Consider the following 21,922-nt stretch of genomic DNA (forward strand, 5'->3'; position numbering starts at 1 on the left):
TCCTAATCCAAGTAATCACTATAAACTTCTCAACACCAGCACCACTACCACGTACGAATACTTACCACCACACTAGCTGTTTTTTTTTTTTTCTTGCATGTTATTTAAATACTTTTTACTGGAATCTCAAATTATTTAAAGTTAGGCAATTCACAAATCACTTATTTATATGTATTCATTCCCTATCTCATTCCCACTAGAGTGAAATTTACTAAAATAGGGTTTAAGTTTGAACCATGCTCAATGCCCCAACATAGAGCCTAGCATACAACATGTACTCAATAAAGGTTTACTGAATGAATTCTCAATGAATTCTCAAATTCACTGTTCTGCAGAAAGAATTTTTTAAAGATTATACACATAGACTTACAGTTTAACTTTTCATTTATGTTTCTGCTTCCAAAAGTTGAAGCAGTTAATAAGCAAAACTAAAACTTAAAAAAATGTGTAATTTTGAATCTTTCAGATATTATATTAACAGAATATAGTCCAAATCTTACTGAATTTCATATCTGAAAAATCATTAAAAGCCATTAGATATAATGATTATTCCCAAGGAAAAGCCAAAATAAAATACTTTCAGAGAAATGGCAATTCTTTTCAATATTCCAAATGTTTGCAGCTATAAAAAGACATTTCTTAAATATAAGTAAATAGCAACTACCCTAACCATATGAATTATATTTTCCCTTAGAGAAGAAGTTCATTCTAAAACACTGCTCCTTTTGGAGTTCCCATTGTGGCACAGCAGAAATGAACCCGACTAGTATCCATGAGGATGCAGGTTCGATCCCTGGCTTTGCTCAGTGGGTTATGGATCCAGCAATAATGTGAGCTGTGGTGCAGGTCACAGATGCATCTCGGAATCCTGCATTGCTGTGGCTATAGTGTAGGTTGGCAGCTGTAGCTCCGATTCGACTGCTAACCTGGGAACTTCATATGGTGCGCACCTGTGACCTTAAAAAGCAAGGAAAAAAAACCCACAAAAACACTATTCCTTTTAAATTCAGAAGCAATATTCTGGGCTTTTTCAGTCAACATTTAGAATATATTTCTCAAGCTCTGTGAATCAGAAACCTCATAGATGCCTCTCAATGCAGATTCCCAGGCCTCTAGAGCACAGATTTTTATCTCAGTATCTGTATAATGATGCTCTGAAAAATACTGCCTATACTAAGAATCACATAGGCATGCTGCTATTGGATAAAGCAACCAGCCCCTATGAAGATCTCAAACTCATCTTAAAAAATACTATAAACCATTCATGCCTGGGGTGAATTATCTTCTGTTTCCTTCTACCTCTTTCACAATTTATTTTCATCATGAAATTATCTTCTGTTAGGATACACAACAAATGCCTATTAAATATTTCTTCAACTAAACTAAGGTGAACTGTATTCATATGTCATATTTACAGTGTACAGAATTAAACTTTTGTTGAATGTAATTAAAGGTATTAATACTTCACAACATCTCACAAAGCAACCACTACTTCTAGATGTTGTAACACTTAACAAGTGTGAAAGCCACTGCATTAAAAACTGAAAACCTGGCAGCAAGTGTACTCTGTCATAGCACGTTTGTAACATCATATAAATAAAATAATGTATTTTAACCCAAGATGAAAAACATATGAGGAAATAAACTTATAGCAAAACATTAGTCAAGAAGACTCAATTTAAATAGCTTTCCTCAAAATGTATTATTCTTGTTGTATGTAAGGTAAAGGCAGCCAACTTTCATTACAGTCTGTTTTACATCTATAACAGAAATAACCTCATTCTTCCTGAAACAGCATAATGAAGCTGGCCATTTTCTTTTCTGGTCCTCCCTTTGGCCTCAGCTATCTGCTTTCCTAATTCCTTCTACTATACCTAATCATTCAAACTACTTCCAAAGAATAATTTTCAGACTGGCAAACTCTATATCTGAGGCTGAAGCAGATTCCTAATTATTCTTCCCTTATGTAAAAGGTTGCAGGATGAATACATAACACTCCTACTTTTCTGTTTCATGTCCTACTTAACTTACTGAACTCTGAATTCCTTAATTTTTTTTTAAAAAAAGTCATGCCATTCTCTTTTCCAAATATAACGTAAGTAAATGCAACAATATTTATAACATAAACTTTTATTATTTGATTTGATCACCTGGTCCAAGAATAAACTGAAATTTATTATATATAGAAAAAAATGAGTAACAATCAAAATCATAAGTAAGATTTAACTGGAATATTTTCTACATAAAGAACTATTATTAACGCTATATATACTCATTTATATTCAATAATGAGTAAAACTCAAAAATTTAAATGAACACTGCTTCTAATTTAATAAAAATTACATAACATGAAAAAATTTAATTAAAAAACATTGTGCCTCCCTTTACTAGAGTGGAAGTATTAAAGTCATTAAAAATACTGACGATAGAGAGTTCCCATTGTAGCTCAGCAGAAACGAATCCGACTAGGAACCATGAGGTTGAGGGTTTGATCCCTGGCCTTGCTCAGCGGGTTGAGGATCCAGCGTTGTCATGAGATGTGGTAGAGGTCGCAGACACAGCTTGGTTCCTGCGTTGCTGTGGCTATGGCGTAGGCTGGCATCTACAGCTCTGACTGGACCCCTAGACTGGGAATCTCCATATGCCCCGGGGTGTGGCCCTAAAAAGACAAAAATAAAATAAAATACTGAAGATACAAGATAAATAAGCAAGAGCAAATAAATAAATAAATAAATGAACATTGCTGCTTTCACTTTCCCAAAGAAGTCTTTCCGCCTCAGAGAAAGGTATCTCTGCCTCAAGAATAGGTACATAGGATTGAAAGACTTGCTTAAGTCTGCAATCACAAAACCTGGCACAGTCCTGAAAACATAGTTAACATGCAAAAAAAGTCTATGGAATTAAAAATGCCCCATTCTAAAAAAGTGATCCTATCAGGCAAGCATTAATTACCCTATTAGAGTACTTCAAAAATTGCATAATTATAATCTATATGTACATAAAAGTAAAAAGAAAATACCAAAACTATTCTTTTTTAATTGGGTCAGACACCAAACTAAACCAAATGAAAAAGAGAAAACATTACAGTTCAAGATGGCAAAACTGAGTTCATAAACTTAATCAATGCCTATCCAACACTCTGCCCCAATATTCACTGACATAACCAAAGAAAAAGACTTAAAACACACACACACACCTGGGAGTGGGGGAATCTGTAGCCCAGTGAGAATCACAGAAGCGTGCCAACCATATGTGGGCCTAGGGAGCCTCCAAGAAAAAAGCCTGGCAAAGCATCTGGCAAAGCATTCATGCTGGAGATAACGTGGCAAGTAAAGTTTTGAGACAAAGGGCAGAAAGAGAAGAGGCTGCTATTGCTAGCTCCATAACTAACTGCCAGCGCCTAATTGGGAACTTTTAAATTCCATCACTGAAAACACTGTAGCAGTAAACCTTCCTATTTCATAGCAGTCTGACTATACCTTGCCCTACTCCCTGCAATCCACCAAAACAATGATCTAGCAAAGTAAAATTATTGTAAATCTAAAATTTTCTCTTCTTTCATCTAGACCTGAAACATTAGAAAAGGAACTCACTTAAGTTTTAAAAGAGCCCCTCTCAACTAGCAATACTGAGCACACACAGACACCACCCATCATCACACTATTTCCCAACAGACACTTTAAAAGATCCAGAAGCTAAAGGAATGATTTTTCAACTGAGGCAAAAAATTTCCCCTGGAAAATTTACTGAGAGAGAGAGAACTTTAAAATACCAGAATTCCCAATGGCATTAAACTCGACTGTAGAAATCATGAAAAAACTTAAGAGAATACCATGCACATGACAAGAGAATAATCTGAAATCAGGATAGACTGCTTTCAGCTACAAAAAAACCTGAATAATTTTTCAAAGAACCACAACAGGGGCAATAAATGCAGTTTGCACATGATGAAACACCAGACAAGCATGAAAATTTCTCATAGAACACAAATAAGAGAGAAAATGAAAGGGGCATTGCAAGAGTTCAGCTTCTAGGAATGACAGAGTAGGTGGTTCAGACCAACTCTTCCAACGAGAAGAAACAAACTAGACCAAGTACAAAATATTTGTGTGAGGGCGACCAAGGTCATGAGGAATTAAGGGACCAAAATTAAGAAAGTAAGAAAAGCCAAATAAATAAATCTGGTATTTGGAGCTGTTTTTTTACCTAGAGGTAGCTGTGGATTCTAAAGGCCACTACCACTGAAGAGGCTAAAAAGATGAGCACAGCTTTTGACATACATAAGCCCTAAGGGGACAAAAATTGGATTGTAGGCCTGCCAAGGAAAAGGGTCAATCCTAAAACTGTGGATTAGGACCTCAAAAGGCTCCATACAGGAAACAAAGGTAAAGCCAAAATATTTCAGCTCATAAGGTTCGAGGCCCGATTTTAAACCATCTCATCAGTATTTGCAGATGACATGATATTATACTTAAAAATCCTAAAGTCGCTACCAAAAAACTGTTAGAGCTCATTGATGACTTTGGCAAATTTACAGGATACAAAATTAATACACAGAAATCAACTGCATTTCTATATACTAATGATGAAAGATCAGAAAGAGAAATGAGGGGAGCAATCCCATTTACCATCATATCAAAAAGAATAAAATACTTTGGAATAAACCTACCTAAACAGACAAAAGACCTGTATTCTGAAAACTAGAAGATGCTGATGAAAGAAATCAAAGATGACACAAATAGATGGAAAGATATACCATGCTCTTGGATTAGAAGAGTCAATGTTGTCAAAATGACTATACTACCCAAGGCAATCTATAGATTCAATGCAATCCCTATCAAATTACCAAGGACAATTTTCACAGAACTTGAACAAAATATTTTAAAGTTTGTTTGGAAACACAAAAGACCCAGAATAACCAAAGCTACCCTAAGAGAGGAAAAAAAAAATGGAGCTGGAGGAATCAGGATTCCTGACTTCAGACTATACTACAAAGCAACAATCATCAAAACAATATGGTACTGGCACAAAGAAATATAGATCAGTGGAACAGGATAGAAAGCCCAGAATTAAACCCATGTACCTATAGTCAACTAATATATGACAAAGGAGGCAAGAATATACAATGGAGAAAAGACAGCCTGTTCAATAAGTGGTGCTGGGAAAACCAGACAGCCACATGGAAAAGAATGAAATTGGAACACTCCCTAACACCCTACACAAAAATAAACTCAAAATGGATTAAAGACCTAGATATAAGACCAGATACTGTAAATCTCTTAGAGGCAAACATAGGCCAAACACTCTCTGACATAAACCATAGCAACATCTTCTCAGATTCACCTCTTAGAGCAATCACAACAAAAACAAAAATAAACAAATGGGACTTAATTAAACTTAAAAGCTTCTGCACAGAAAAGGAAACCCTAAACAAAACGAAAAGACCACCCAGAAAACGGGAGAAAATCTTTGCAAATGAAGTGATTGACATGGGGTTAATCTCCAAAATTTATAAACATCTTCTGCAGCTCCATACCAAAAAAACAAATGACCCCATCAAAAAATGTGCAGAAGATCTAAACAGACAATTCTCCAAAGAAGACATACAGATGGCCAAAAAACACATGAAAAGATGTTCAACATCACTCATTATTAGAGAAATGCAAATCAAAACCACTATGAGGTACCACCTTACACTGGCCAGAATGGCCATCAAAGAGTCTACAACAATAAATGCTGGAGAAGGTGTGGAGAAAAGGGAACCCTATCACACTGTAGGTGGGGTTGTAAATTGGTGCAACCACTGTGGAAAACAGTATGGAGATGCCTCAGAAAACTAAAAATAGAACTACCATCTGATTCAGCAATCCCACTCCTGCGCACCTACCCAGAGAAAACCATGACTTGAAAAGACACATGTACTCCAATGTTCACTGCAGCACTATTTTCAATAGCCAAGACATGGAAACAATCTAAATGTCCATCAATAGAGGAGTGGATCAAGAAGATGTGGTACATATATACAATGGAATATTACTCAGCCATTCAAAGGAATGAAATACCAGCATTTTTAGAAACATGGATGGACCTAGAAATTATCATGCTAAGTGAAGTCAGCCATACAATGAGACACCAACATCAAATGCTTTCACTGACAGGTGGAATCTGAAAAAATGACACAATGAACTTCTCTGCAGAACAGATACTGACTCACAGACTGAAAAACTTAGGTCTTTCAAAGGAGACAGGTTGGGGTGGGGGATGGGCTGGGGTTTGGGATGAAAATGCTATAAAATTGGGTTGTGATGATTGTTGTACAACTATAAATGTCATAAAATTCATTGAGTAATTTTTTAAAAATTAAATCATCTCAATCCCTGAATGGATTAAAGTGATCTGAACTTGTTAGTGACTTTATAACAACCACATACCAGAAGAGAATCAAAGATAAATCCTTTATAGGCAAAGATAGTAGCATTCAGATTACAATTTTTTATACACAATCCCTAGCACTCAATCACAAATAAACAAGCACATAAAAACATAAGACAATGCCAAAACCAGGAGAAATAACAGACGTAAAAGCAAGCTCTCATGGGAACACATATAATGGGCTGGGTTAAAGGAATAAAGATATAGTATGCAGAATTTTAGCAGAGATCTAGAAACTATAAAAGAAAACAGACATACTAGATCTGAAAAATTCAATAAATGAAATTAAGTTCTCAATAAACAAGAGTGCTGCCTCTGGTTAGAATATAGAAAGTCACAAGAGACTGTTGCTCTTACCCTAACAACCAAACATGGCAGAAAAGCTACAAAAACCATAGGTTTTCTGAACACATCAGAATGGTGAGGATTCAAAGCCTAAATGAACTAAAGTCCAACGGAGAGGAAAAACTATTTGACGAGATAATGGCCAAGAACTTTCCAAAACTGATGAAAGTAACCATCCCACAGATACAAGAAACTCAACAAGAATGATAAATACAAAGAAAATCACAATAAGGCTCATCACAGATTTCTGAGAATCATAGAGAAAATCCCACAAGTGGCCAAAGGGAAAGAGGGAGACAAGCACATTCCCCATGAAAGAGGAAAAATAAGACTTACGGCTGATTTCTCAGCAGAAATGGAGTTTAGTGGACAACAGAATGAAACACTTGAAGGGCTGAAGAAAAAACTTTCTATCTAGAACTCTACACCCAGCAACCTCCCACCAAAAAAAAAAATTAAAGCTGAAGGTGAAATAAAGACATTTTCAGATACACAAAAGCCGGGTGAATTCATCTCCAGCAGACCTAACTAAATACTAAAGGATATTCTCCAGGAAGAAAAAAATGATTCCAAATAGAAGTTCATGAAGTGGAAAGAAATGAAGAGCAACTGATAAATATATGAGTAAATCTAAATCAATAATGGCTTCCAAAATAATAATGTCTTACAGATAGCAATATAAACAGAAAATACATAACAATAACATAAAAATTAGAAGAGAAGGACAAATGGAATTAAGGTGTTCTAAAGGCCTCACATTATTCAATGAATGGTAAAAGTAATAAATCAATGATGCATTTAAGAACCACTAAATGAGTAGTGAAAGAATACATAGCTGGCAAACTAAAAGAAGCGAAAATGGCACAACTGAAAAAAAAACAAAAAAAAGGTAAGGGGAAAAAAAAAGGAAGGAGAACATAGAACAGGCAAATCAAATAAAAGTAAATAATAAAATGGAAGATTTAAGGCTAAATATATCAGCCATTACATTAAATGTTAAACAAAAAAACTCTAAAAAAAATTGTCAGTCTAAATAAAAAGAAAACCTAACAGTAGGTTACATAAATATAAGACAACAAAAAAGGCTGAAAATAAAAGGATAGAAACTCTTAAACACTAACCAAAAGACAGTTGATACAGCCATACTAATATCAGAAAAAGTAGACTTTAATCACCAGAAAGATAATAATTCTAAATCTGTATGAATCTAATAACATAGCTTTAACATACATAAAGCAAAAATGAACACACCAAAAAAGAGGAAAGAGTTAGAAAGGAAAGAGACAAGGGAACAAGGAGCAAATATCCTTATCTCTGGAACTCCAGAAAAAGATAACAGCATATAGGTGGTAAAGTAATATAAGAAGAAAAATTTCCTACCTTAAAATAGATGTATGTTTAGAAAATAACCCACTAATAAAAGAAGTCACATCACAGATACATTTTTAAGTTAAATGAATTCAACCACATTCAACCATACATGAGAAAATATGAAATAATTTAAATAGAACAATCCATTCTGTATAAGCATGCAACATGAAATATGAACTTGTTTTTCTCCTAGTTGAGCTCAGTTCCAGTATGCCTTTCTTAGTATAAGCATCTCATGATATTTCAACTCTAGAGCTTTTTTTAAAACAGTTTTGAACAGTATAAATCCAAGTCTTTCTCTTCATTTGTTAGTCAACAAAAGAATTTGTTTCAACACTAAGAAGAAAACTTTCTATGTCCAACTTATTGAGAGATGAAATATCAGCCTCCAATGTGGGGTCCTCCTAAGGTACGTTAAGTGGTAAAATGATAACATGCAATTTTCACATGCTGGCTGAATTTAAATGAAATGCCTAACTAAAATGCAACTCCAGTGTACCAGTATTTAAAAAGAAAAAAAATGAATAAACTTCCATCTAATCATATCCTGGTGAATTTCTAAATCTCAAAAACCACACATAAAAAATTCTACAAACATGGAGTTTTCCAAAAAGATGAGGGTACCTAGTAGACATTAATACTATGTACGACATCAAATTTGAGGGAATGGGGAGGCTGTCCAGTGAGTTCTAAAAGCAAAAAGACTGTAATATAGGATTTTTATATCGATGTCAAATTACGCATATGCAGAGGCAACTTTAAAACAATTTTGAACAAAGTGGAACTACTACCAAGTTAGTGCCACAATTTTATCTGATATTTCTTACCCACAATTTTTTTTTCCTCTTTTTACGGCCACACCTGTGGCCTATGGACGTTCCCAGGCTAGGGGTCAAATTAGAGCTGCAGCTGCCAGCCTCCGCCACAGCAATGCGAGATCCAAGCTGTGTCTGCAACCTACACCACAGTTTATGGCAACGTCAGATCCTTAACCCACTGAGTGAGGCCAGGGTTCAAACCCACATCCTCAAGGATACTAGTCAGGTTCTTAACCACTGAGCCACAACAGGAACTCCCCTAATACACAGTATCTGAAGCTTACTTCTGCAGCTTTGAATAAAATCCAGAGAAACTGGTGTTTCATGAAACATACCCACATTTAACAAGAAATAAATGAAGTCTTAGGAAGAAAATATGTCCTGATAAGGTTAATTTTCAGGCATTAAAAACTGGAACAAGCAGTACCTCCAGCTTCTTTTCCAGCATCACAATCCTTAAAAGATTATCTGGCCTATGATTTCATCATCTAGTAGTCACCCTTTCACTTCATAACAAATGATAATCTTCAGAATAACAAAAGTGAGGCTTTTCAAGAAATAGTTTACTGATCAAGAACATTTTGTTTTTTGCCTTTACTCTGTCTCAACTCATACTGCTCATCTTATTCTCCTTGCCAGAAAATCCTGCCCACCTATAAAGCCTAGTCATGTCTTTAAACCAGCTCAAGTCCTACACCTCCTCAAAGAAACTTATTAACCAAATACTCCATACTAAACAAATTCTTATCCTTCTCCACATAAGCTCACACATTCAACAGCCTAATTATACACAGCCATCAGATAATATAAACCAAATTATATAAGTATTATCTAATTTTCATGTGTTTCTAGATGGCTTCTTCATCCAGTTTATAATAATAAAAACAACAGCAGTTTACATTTAAGGAGTTATTAAGATAAATGAGGCTCTGTTCTAAGCATGGACACATACTAACTCATTAATTGTTTACCTCAGTTCAGTAGAGTGCCAAGTTATTATACATGTTATTTATAGAAAATATTTTTTCAGAATTGTCTTTATAAAGCTGCCCCCTCCCTGCCTAGCAGCAAGGGCTACGCCATGCATGCAGAGGTAAGGGAAAAAACAAATATTACTTTAGCACTGTCCCATTTATTCACACAAATGTTCTTTAAGATACCCACAGGTGAAATGAACTTTATCATTACACAGCTCAGATTCTAGGTACTTATCATCTTCTGCAGACAGAGTAATGCTTCATTCTTTTGGAGACCCAATGGCGGGCATATGCCTAAGTCTTTGCCTTTGGTTTTCTTTTTCCTTACTCAGTAATATGATCTAGTTTCATGGCCTGACTATCACCTCTATCAGTTAATTTCTGAACCTATATTTCTAGCCACAGGTATAGACAGGCCTCTCATATGAGAACCAGTTCTATAATACCTAGAACTATATAATGATCTTCTGGCATCTCAGGCTTAGGTATCTAAAAAATGGAAATTATATCCTGTCCCTTAAACTTGTCTTTCCTACTGCACCTTTTTAATGATTTTTATTTTTTCCATTATAGCTGGTTATCCTACTGCATTTTCATTCTATATTTTCCACTTTAAACCACCCCAGTATCCTGAACCAAACTGGCATTCAAGTATTTGATTAACTGAATTTACTCTGAACTAAAATTATTCATCCTGTCTTTAAAAAAGTAGTAGCATCTATTTCAATTCCTATTTTTCACTCAAATCAATGAGTAAAACATTTAATTTTTTTCTTCAAATCAGAACAATTTGAAAGTTTATGAATCCATTCCAAGCAAACATGAGCAATGGATACCAGATTGACTTGATCACTTGGTGTGCTTCTCATTACATGAAAAATATGAAAAAACCACAGGTAGCCATAGGAGTTCTGACAGTTAAAAGTTTTAAATTGTTTGTATTCTTAATTATATTGTTTAATTTATATTTTAAAAATGAACCAGTGATTCAAGAAAGGATAAAGGAAAGGAACAAAAGACAAAAATAGACAATTCTCAGAAAAAATACAAACCATTAATAAAAATCTGAAAGATGTTCAACTCCATTAATAATTTTAAAATATAAAATTTAAAGAGATTTATTTTTTCCATCAAACCAGCAAAGACTATGAGGTCTGAAAATAACTAGTACGTTGGCAAGGGTGTGGGGATACAGGCATGTTCTCATTTGCTATTGATAGAAAAAAAAAAATCAGCTTTTCGGAAAAACAACTTGGAAATAACCAGCAAAAATTTTAACACACATGCTCCTTTACCCTACAATTCCACATTTACAAACTTCTATGTATATTTGAACACATGCATAACTGCATTTGTAAAAAGTGGGTTCACTGCATATATTTGCAATAAAAAATTTGAGAGCATCGAAAGGGATTGATTAAATGAATTATGCTGCATCTATAAAATGCCATATGGCTATCAAAACAGCTATGATAAATCTGTATGTACACATGGGAAGATGGCCTAAAACAAGTTGGAAAAAAGTATGCAGAGCACAACCCCACTTGTTAGTTTTGTTATATGTGTGTATATTTTTAAAATATTTAATTGCATATATAAAACAAAGTCCATAGCTATTCAAAGTGTTATCTCTAGTGAGAAGGTTGGAATGTATGATATTTCTACTTCACATATTGTTTGAAATTTTTTAAATATTTATTTTCTTAAAGTCAAACCAACAATTTTATCCCAAATTTTAAAATTCACATATGTATTTTAGCCATCAAGGTTAGAAATGCTAATAAAGACAAATTCTGTGGCTAGAGGGGGGAAACTAAGAGAGGAGGAACGCTGTTATGCCACCCCACCTTCCTTCCCATTCACATTTCCTTTTCTCCCATCTGGAAGCATAAACCTGAACTCATACTAATTTGAGGTGAGATGAGAGACTAGAGATTTCAGAGGGAAGGTATTTCTTCCCGAACAGCAACTATAACTATAGTAGGATGGACAAAAGAAATTAGCCAGGACAGGCAATACCCATCAGCAATGACAGAGAAGGAAAGAAACTTTCCTCCACCAGGCTGAAACAACCATTTCTGTTTTGTTCTTATGTTTATATTTATTTTAAATCTTCCGTTAAAAAGGTGATTAATTGCTTTTGTTATGGGGCATTTCTAAGACAGTCTTTCTATCACTTCCCATCAGCTATGGGCTTCAAAATCAGATAATACACTTGTTAGAACTGCATGTGAATTAAAGATAAAGGCTCTAAGCAAAGACCTTTGGGACTCTGAGAGATTTATTTACTTTGATGTATAGACCCTCTGGAGATGAGGGTGCATGATGGTTGAGTTCTGTGGGGGGGGGGGGGCTACTGATAAAGGGTTATCACCATAAGAAGTATACACACAATCCCCTGGATACACAACACCATGTAAACTTAAAACAACAAATAACCCCACCTCAAACCAAAAAATTTCAGGAGTTAACTAGAAGATCCTCATAATTTTAGTTTTTACATCAAAAGTCACACTACAAATAAAAAATTATAAATAAAACTTACAATTTATTATTCTGTCCCCTGAATTTGTAAACAATAATGCTATCATCTAACTAGACCTTATACGTAAAGATGTATCTTGGTGATTTTTCTTTACTCACTCTGTAGCTGAAAAACAAATATCCTGTATTCAGTTTCCATGTGGTATCATTCACCCTGCTCAGGATTCCTCAGTAAGGTTTACTGGCTATTACGGACCAGTAATAAATCCTGAAAACCTGTATGATCAATCTCCGGATTTCCCGAAGACATGGATGTAGCTGCACCCCCTGATGGCTCCATTATCAGCATTCTCATACAGTCAAACATTCCAGGAATCATTTCCCTTAGAGGAAATAATAACTCCCTCTGAGAGTTCTAGTCTACTGACTTGGTAAAACTAAGTTAGGACTACTCTAAAGATGCAGAACCAAAATCATGAGAAAAGCAGCACAAGGATTCCAGAATTTGCGTTTCCACTTACAGCAGTAATGACACTCTCCCCATGTTAAATTATTATCTGTATTATCCATTATCTATGGGTATGTCTTATCTCTATTAGCCCAAAGCTTCCTAAGGATAGAATACATGTCCATTTCATCTTAGTATCTCCACAGAGCCTGGCTTTGTGTATAATTATCCCTCAAAGATAACATGTTTGCAACTAGCCAAAATTATCTAATTTTTTTTACTTTTGGCTAGAACTGTCTGACTACAAAATTAAATTTAAAAATTCTTGCCATAAAACAAGTTTAAAGGAGCTTATTTCTCATGGTTCTTTTTAACAGGAAAAGCAAAGACACACAATCTGAATTTCAGACTTCCCAACTGCTAACTCCTTTGCAAGAATACAAGTACTGATTTTTTAAAAATAAAACATATAAAACCACTACCTCCCTCTCTCTCCTTTCTTTACAAAAGGGAGTCAAAGTGGGAATCAAAATCTTCTCATTTCAGCAAGATCTATTACCTGGCCAGTTTATTCTACATCCCTTATAAGCTTAAAGGTTAAGTATCTAATATTTCAAGTAATATTGTATCTTAAAATATCTCACAATTTCTTAACACTGAAGCTTAATTCTTGAAATCAGCCCTAAAGCCGTTTTTACATTTATAAAATAAAACCATACACAATTATTTACAAGCAACTTAAAAGATTTTTCCAAATAATATCCAACTTCAGGGGTTAAATAAAAGATATACAGTCACTTGGACTTTTCAAGAATGACAAAAGGTAATTCTTCAAAGAACAAAAAGAAATGATCAGTGTCCATACACAAGAACTGAAGAGAAGTTATTTGGGTGAGATAAATCTACCACTCAATTTTAGAGACTCCAAAATTATGGAAACTTGGAGGTAGAAGGTACTTTGAGATTACCTATTTAGTAATTTGTTAAACCCTTCAATTAACAGATGAAACAGAAAAGCTCTGGGACCTGCATTTTAAGTTCACAATGAAAAATGAAAATATCTTAAAGAAGTTGTAAAAGTACTGACCAGTGGCATTACTCTTTATACCTTCTACAATAATGGAAACTGACCCCCACATACACACAAAAATTATCTTTTCACCAATAATCCCATGCAAGGGAATCTAAAATATGGAGGGAAAGACCACAGGCAGGAAGAAGTCCATTACAGCATTCTTCTCTAGAGAAAAATATTGAAAATAATGTCAATATCCATCAATGAAGAATAATAATTAGCGGCAGTATAATAAAGAGCATAGGCTTTAGACCTGTAAAGAACTGGATTTGAATGCCAACTTTTCCACATCAGAGTTGTGAAATCTGTAAAAGTCACTAGATATTTGTGACTCAGTTATCTCATCTGTAGAATGGTGAGATATTACCATCTTCCTCACAGGGTTGTATAAAGGATTAAATGCATGTAACAGAACTAGTTACACTGCCTGTTCAGTGAGTATTCAATAAAAACTACTTTTATTGGCCACTACTAATACTATATTCATTCACTAGAATATTATACAGACATTTTAAATAATGATTATAGGAAAATCTACATGTACTAGCATGGAAAGATCTCCAATGCACTAAGTGAAAAACAAGTTGAAAACAGTAAGTAATGTGATCCTGCTTATGTATAAAAAATAAAACTATACACCCATAAATGCAGAAGGAAAAGTATTAAAAGTGGTTATTTATGGGTTAAAAAGGAATTTGTTGGTGGAAATTCTGATTTATGTACTTCTATATTTTTTTTACTTCAAACAGATATGTTTTTTAAATAAATTGATGATTTAGAAATAGTGTAGTAACAAGAAAAATGACATGTACATATAAAGCTGTACATACAACATGATTATAACACAAAAATTATGTGCCATATAGACAGTGACTAGAAAGAAATATACCCAAATTATACCAGTGGGTCTAAATGCAAGTTTTTGTCTCTACTTCTAAAACTTTCTAGTCAAAAAACTCCTTTCATTCAAAATGAATCCAAAATCAGGATTATATTCCAGTATCATCTTCACTGGCTTGTGTCCCATGACAAAGTCAATTTTTAAAAATCATAAATGCAAGAATTTTCCTCACATTTATTAACTCTCTGGTCAGTATGGTCTTACCTACAGTCTTTCCCCCTGACTATTCTCCCATTGTTGAGGCAATTTTACCTAGAAGCCAAAACATCTACCAATAGCATTGTAAATACCTCCCAATCACACAAAAGTCAGTAATAAAATAAAAGGTTTGGGACGAAAACTACTAAATAGATAAACAGAGCTTCCATATAATGAGATTAATATTACCCTAATATTTTTATGAGTATAGAGAAAATTCATAAAGAAACCAATAATGATCAATTAACAGAAAAAACTATACTTTCAAAAATTTGATAGAATTACCGCACATTTTAAGTTCATAAAAAATGTTAAAACCATTCTACACAGACATTGTACCTTAAAAGCAAGTTTATATCTCATTTTTCTGACCACTCAAGTAAGCAAGGTCTTATTCTTGCCTGCCTATTGCCCCCAACACATATATGGGAACATGCAGAACCATAAGTAATATCCAAATCCCCTGCCTCCATGTCGCTAAGTCTTTCTTCACCATCCCACATCATGTATTCATTTTCATATGGTTTACTAAAAGCAGTCACATCTATCTCCTTTGAGCATTCAATCCTATAAATCTATGAACTCTTTTATACCTCGTTCTATTACGCAGGCAAAGCAAGACATTAGTCTCTGTTTACAGATGAATTAGTATGATCATTGATCTTTCCAAAGATGACAAAACCAATAAATACTAAACTCGCAGACCTCTCCAGAAGAAGATAACCAAACTCACAAAAGGTCAAAAAACTAAGTCATACAAAGACTGGCTGAAAGAATTGGGATAATTAATTTTGAAAGAAGAAGGGGACAGAAACACATATACACATAAATTTTGTCATCACACATGTAAAGGACCATCATATAAAGGAATCCAATTTGTGCTTGTAAGGCTCCGGAGGGAGGGGTTAAAAACAAAAGCAATTCACTATTCATTTGATAAACAATTACTGGCAATCTACTCTGTGCCATGTGCTTGTGCTACACCAGGTAAGTAAAGTCCAAACCCTCAAGAGATTCAGGCAAGCAAAGGAAACAGGAAAATAAGTTAACCCAAGAAGAAAAGGACCAGAAAGCCATGGAAATGCAAAGAATGATGACTCTCTCTTTGGAGGAGGGGCTAGAAGAGAAAAATCCACTGAACAGATGAGTAGGAGTTTCACAAGGGTACAAGGTGGGAAGTGGCATTAATAGGAAGAAATATCCATATTGCAAAGGCATGAAGACCTGAAGCTCTGCAGTTAACCTGGAGTGATGGAGCACCAGGCACACATTAGAGGCACCAAGAGAACAGGCTTTAAACTGGAGGTGTGGGAGGCCAGTGGTAAAGAACACAAAGGCTTCACAATCTTCATGCCAAGAAGATTCAAGCTCTGACACACTAATAAGAGACTAAAAGTAAGAGAGTGGCATGCTAAGAAAAATATATAAGAAATCTCATTTCAGCAGGAGGAAAGACTTCTGGAGGTTAATGGTGGAGATAAAGAATAATTACACTGTTGTTACTTTAGGTGGGGTGATGATGATTAAAGAAATATCTAGGAGGTAAAAATCAAACAGAACTATTGCCTATGGGAAGAGGACAGGGAGAGGGTCCAGGATGACTTCTACATCTCAATCTGGTTGAGTGGTGAACAGTGACATCCAGGACAGGTAACCAAGAAAGACAAGTCCACGCAATCATTCAATGTGTTGTCTGGAGAGAGGGGATGAAGGAAGAGGAGTAAAGGTAAGTGTATCTTTGGTCTTGAGTAATGTAAAGTGCCCCTTCAGTGAAGCTATAGAGTGGCACATGAAGAATGGACTAGGGCAGTTATTAGCTTACAGTAGCAACTGAAGACAAGTGTACAGAATGAAATCAACTTTACTTATTTATTTTTGTCTTTTCAGGGCTGTACCCGCCGCATATGGAGGTTCCCAGGCTAGGGGTCTAATCAGAGCTGTACCTGCTGGCCTACGCCACAGCCACAGCAAAGCGGGATCCGAGCCGCTTCTGCAACCTACACCACAGCTTATGGCAATGCTGGTTCCTTAACCCACTAAGCGAGGCCAGGGATTGAACCCACAACCTCATGGTTCCTAGTCGGATTCCTTTCCACTGTGCCGCGACGGGAACGCCGAAATCAACTTTAAACACCAATATTTCAGGCGGGGGGGGGGGGAGAAACACCTGAAAACAAGTGAAGAACAGATCAGAGAAGTATGAGATAGATCAGGAGATAGATGATGCCAAAAAAAAAAAAAAAAAAAAAAGGTAAGAGAAAAAAATCCAAATTAAGAGTAGGGAGGGTGAAAATTAAAGTTAAAGGTACTACATAAAGCAAAGTTTACTAAAAAGAAGTTATTCAAAATAGGAATAGACTATCTTATGAGGTAACAAATCACATCATCAAATAAATGATTCAGGTAGAAAGAATCATCTATGTAAGATGTTGACAAGAGGACTATCTTACTTTAAATGAGAAGTGTAGCTACATAAGCTCACAGTACACCTCTGAAGTCTAGGTAAAGCTACCCTTAACATAATTAGGACATTTCATCAAAAACTCTTTTGCAATCTGATGAATGGGATATCTGATTATTCTAACAAAAATTTTGAAAAATTTCTACGTATTTTATGTAACTCAGAAGCAACCAATATTGATTAAAATTTTTCACTAATTCTACTCTTGTAATACAAAAAGTTGCTATGCAAGTGTGGAAATAGCTGATTGAGTCTACTTCAAATTCAAGTTGATTTCAAATGAGTTCTCAACATTGTCTTCCTTTCTCCATTCTAGTATCCCAATCTTATCCCACCACCACTCATGAACCCCTTCACTCTGATTAGAGAAGGCCTGCATTGCATGGGCTGTACTGTCATGTCATCTGCCCTAGGTTCCTGCATATCTTCAGTAATCTGCCCTTTTTTCCTTCCCAAAGCCAGACTGCATGCTTAATCATTTCCAATCCTCCACCACTGCTATTTTCTGTAACCAGTCCTTCCCTATTCCCTCCATTTCCTCATGTCTACATGCCTACCCTATGTTGGAAAAACATCCCATTTATCCTGTTGACACACACTCTAGCCTCCATTTCAAGTATTTCCTTACTCTAACACTTATTCACTGTAATCCCCTACAGAAAGGTGTCTGAGTCTACCCTCTAAAGAAATAAAAAATTTAAACAAATGACATGTGATTTACCGAAACAGCATGTTCTAGGTGCTGCTTACTCCCTTCTCAATTCCGTTGATGTCTCCGCGTCTCTGAAGCTTTTGAAAGAAGTGACCAACCCCCTTCTCACTGCAGTTATTCCTTTTCCTTTTGCAATGAAGCAGGATGGTTTGCAGAGAGCCAGAAGATCTGTGCTCTAGACCCAACTACAACACTAATTAGCTGTGAGCCTCCTCACCTCCACTCCTACTCAGATCTCACTTCTGAGACACTCTAACATCCAGTCAGGTTAGGTCCCTGCTGTATAGGCTTTCTCAAAACCTACTGTAATCCTTAGCAGTGTTTACCACAACTTAATTACTGTATCATTAGTAGCTGAATGGCTATCTTCTCCCCCACATACACAGGCCAGACTGCACACTCCATGAAGGCAGAGTAAACATTTCAGCCATGCTTTGCACCCCTCTCATCAGTGAAAAATAAAAGCCCATCAACTGAATTAATGTTGAAATAGATGTTATGACTGCCTAAGAGACTGATTATTTTTATTAACCTAAGGAATAAGATTACTAGCACTTTATACATATAACATTACTGACAAAATTTTAAACAGAAACTCCATCAATCACCTATCACACACTTAATATAATGAATTACATATAAAAATTTACATATAAAATTAGAGTCTTCCAAGATAATTACATTTTTCTTGCATCTACAAGATAATTACATTTTTCTTGCATCTTGTAGGTTGGATCAATTACCTACATTTCAGGACCAACATGTGCACCCTGTTTAGGCTGACTGTGTAAGTTTGATACTAAAACAGTTATTTATATAGCTGTTTTGCTAATACCCTTGGTACTTTAGGTTTCAAGCATTTAACTTTGGCAAAAAACATGTGTTATATATATTACCTAAGAAAATTTTAAAAGTTTTTTTATCAGCCAAGTTATACCGCAATGTGATTTTAAATACAAAACAGGGGACAACAAGCTATGGTTTAGTGTTTAGAAGCTGCCAATGTGCCTGATACTACGACTTTCAAATACAAAAATTTTAGATCTCACCCAGGTAGGTGAAAGTTGCCCAGTTTTATGATACACCACCTTGGTCAAAGAATTTGAACAGATTACATGCTGATTTGCCCTTCATCTCCTAAGCGTGTACCGCTCCTCAATTACACTATAAGGTCTTTACGGGCAGGTGTGCAGTTTTGTTAATTGGTCCCCTTAAGTAAGTGGGAATGCAGGCGATTTCAATAATCTATGATATAAAAAAAAAAAACCGAAAATGGCTTTACGGCTAAATATATTTAGATATTGCCACTTGAAAACAATGTACAAGTACTTAAAATCCGATGCTTAGACAATTCCCTAGGTTAAGAGCGGTTAATAGGCTGTAAATATAGTTGTAATCCCCAGGAAAGATGAGGCATTTTCATAACGGAAACACTAACAGATATAATCACTTAGAGCTGTTCTCCAAGGCGCCCTCATCGTTAAGTCAACACCACTGATTATGAGGGGACAATTGTGTCCCTCTGACACACTCTCTCTTCCGCAGCCTCTGGGCTACAAATCCCGCACGAGTAGTCCCCCGAGATCAACCAGAGCTTCCCTGGGAAATCCCTGGCCAGAGAATGCGGAGTTCAAGCCCCCCTCCCCCTTCCTTTCCTGAAAATTAATGAATTGGCCGTACGATTGTTTATTTAATGAGGTGTGTAGTGGCCTCTACTGGTGCTTGTGTGAGCACAAGAATGTCCCACTCTTACAAGTGGGATGAGCCTGGGGGAGGGGAGGGAGGCGAGGGGTGAACCTGCCTCCGGGTACAAAGCGCAGAACTAGACCCTGGAGCCCCCGACGCGCCCCCACGGCCTCTCCTCCTCCGGCGGCGCCCCCGCCTGCCCACTTCACTCTCCACCCTGCACGACCCCCTTTCTCCTCCACAACCCGGGACCAGGGAGAGAAGTTCTGCACGTTTCCTCCTGGAGCCTAAACAAAAACACCGTAGCTGCCGCTGCCGCCGCCGGCGGTACCGATGCCGCGCCCCCGCCCCCACCCCGCGCCGCCCGGGCCCGCACCCCGCGGCCGCTGCTTACCTGGGGACTGCGGTGGAGAGCCGCTCCTGGTGGCCGCGGCGCCCGACGCCCGGCGCCCAAGCAGCAGCAGGCAGCAGAGCCAGAAAGAGGAGGTGCTGAGGAGTCGCCGGGCTCCCCGCTCCGCCGCCATCTCTTCCCCGCGAGCGGCGGCGGCGGCCGCCGCAGCGCCGCGGAACCCTCGCCTCCTTCCCTCCCGCGCGCCTCAGCCGGTCCCTCGCTGCAGGCTCGGCTCCCACGGCCGCCGCCGCCGCTGCTGCTCCAGCCCGGCTCGGCCCGGCCCTCGCGGCCCCTCTCGCGGGAGGGGAGACTCGGGGGCGCCTCCCTCCTGCAGGGGGGCGGAGAGGGGAGGCAAGGGGGGGAGTCAGTACATTCCGTGGCGAGGCGGGGGGGGGGGGGTCGGTCGGTCTCCAGGTTCCAGGCGCCGCCACCCGCCGCCGACTCCGGCTCCACACACCAGCGCGAGGGGGGCGGAGACCGCGGGCGGCGGGGGTGGGGGGCGGGGACCCGGGGCGCGCACCCCCGCGCACGCGCAGGCGCGCGCCTCCCTCGCCCGCACCCCATCGGCTGGGCGCGCGGCCCGCCCTCGCTCCAATCCCGGCTGCCGCCTCGCGGGCCGAGTCGGCGGGCCCGATCCCCTCCCCCTTCTCCCGGGAGCCGAGGACCGGCGCGGGGCGCGCGCGCCGAGTGCTGCTGCTGGCGTCAGGGAAACCCCGGAGAAGCGGATCCTCCTCCTCCTCCTCCTCCTCCTAGCCCCCGCGCGCCCCCGCCTCTCTTGCTTCCAGAACCGGCAGAAATCCTCTCACCACCTTTCCCCCCTCCCTTTCCCTCACCTGCCTAGACGCCTCGGGCTGCAGAGACCTGAGAGCGAGGGACGCTCCGAGCCCGGGCTTGTCCGGGAGGCCTGAGCGGACGCGCACCTCTCTTCAGCCTGGGCCTAGGGCCTCTATATAGGGCCTCAAAGGAAACCAAATGGTCTCCGGGAGGAAACCTGGGTGCGCAGAGGGTCGGCGCGGGGATTTATATGCTGGCCAAAAACAATAGCGATCCCACCCGGCTCTTGCTGGGACCTGGCGCGGCTCCCGTGGGAGGCGGCCCGCCGCGTCGCCGCTGACCTCCCGCTTCCCGGCCGGGCCGCCCTCGCCGCGAGCTTCCCGGGGACAGAGCCGGGCCCGCCCGGACTGCGGGGCCCGCGCCCCCACCCACGGCTCTCGGCCGGCGTCCAGGGAAGCAGGGCACAGACAAAGGTGCCCGGTGTCCACTCCTGAAGCCAGTGCGGGGGCCCGGGCCGAGCCCCGTGACTCCCAGCGGCTGGTCCTCGGACTGTAACTGAGACCTTTCACCTCTATTTTTGCGGGTCACCTCGCATTTTCGTACCTGGAAATCACGTCTCTTCGCTGGTAAACTGGGAGCAGGAGGGGAGTGATTTTAAACCACTTGGTAATTGTGAGGCAGCGCCCAGGCTACCCAAAGTTAGGGAAAAGCAGTTGTGTAGTCAGACTGCTGATGAGAATACTGACAGTGTTATAAGCTGCACTCATAGAAAATATTTAGAGAAAATTTCTTTGTATCATTATGCACTTGGAGTGTCATGTTTGATTGTTAATATGAATTGGGTTTTAA

At 38.5% G+C, this 21,922-nt stretch overlaps 1 protein-coding gene across 16 annotated transcripts in view; it reads right to left on the minus strand.

Annotated features, from left to right (window-relative positions):
- NEO1 (neogenin 1) overlaps positions 1–20,567 on the minus strand; it is a 234,381-nt gene extending 213,814 nt beyond the window's left edge. For all 16 annotated transcript variants that reach the window (XM_021099097.2, XM_021099089.2, XM_021099096.2 and 13 more), the window contains exon 1: positions 20,303–20,567. In XM_021099097.2, the coding sequence (XP_020954756.2) occupies positions 20,303–20,432 (130 nt within the window). In that variant the 5' untranslated portion in view covers positions 20,433–20,567. The remainder of the gene's footprint in view (positions 1–20,302) is intronic.
- Positions 20,568–21,922: the final 1,355 nt, after the last annotated feature.

Source organism: Sus scrofa, chromosome 7, assembly GCF_054392235.1.
Source record: "Sus scrofa isolate SSC_HxYL_T2T_F1_AM1 chromosome 7, Sscrofa_HxYL_maternal_Yorkshire_Landrace_v2.0, whole genome shotgun sequence".
In the NCBI taxonomy this organism is placed as follows: Eukaryota; Metazoa; Chordata; class Mammalia; order Artiodactyla; family Suidae; genus Sus; species Sus scrofa.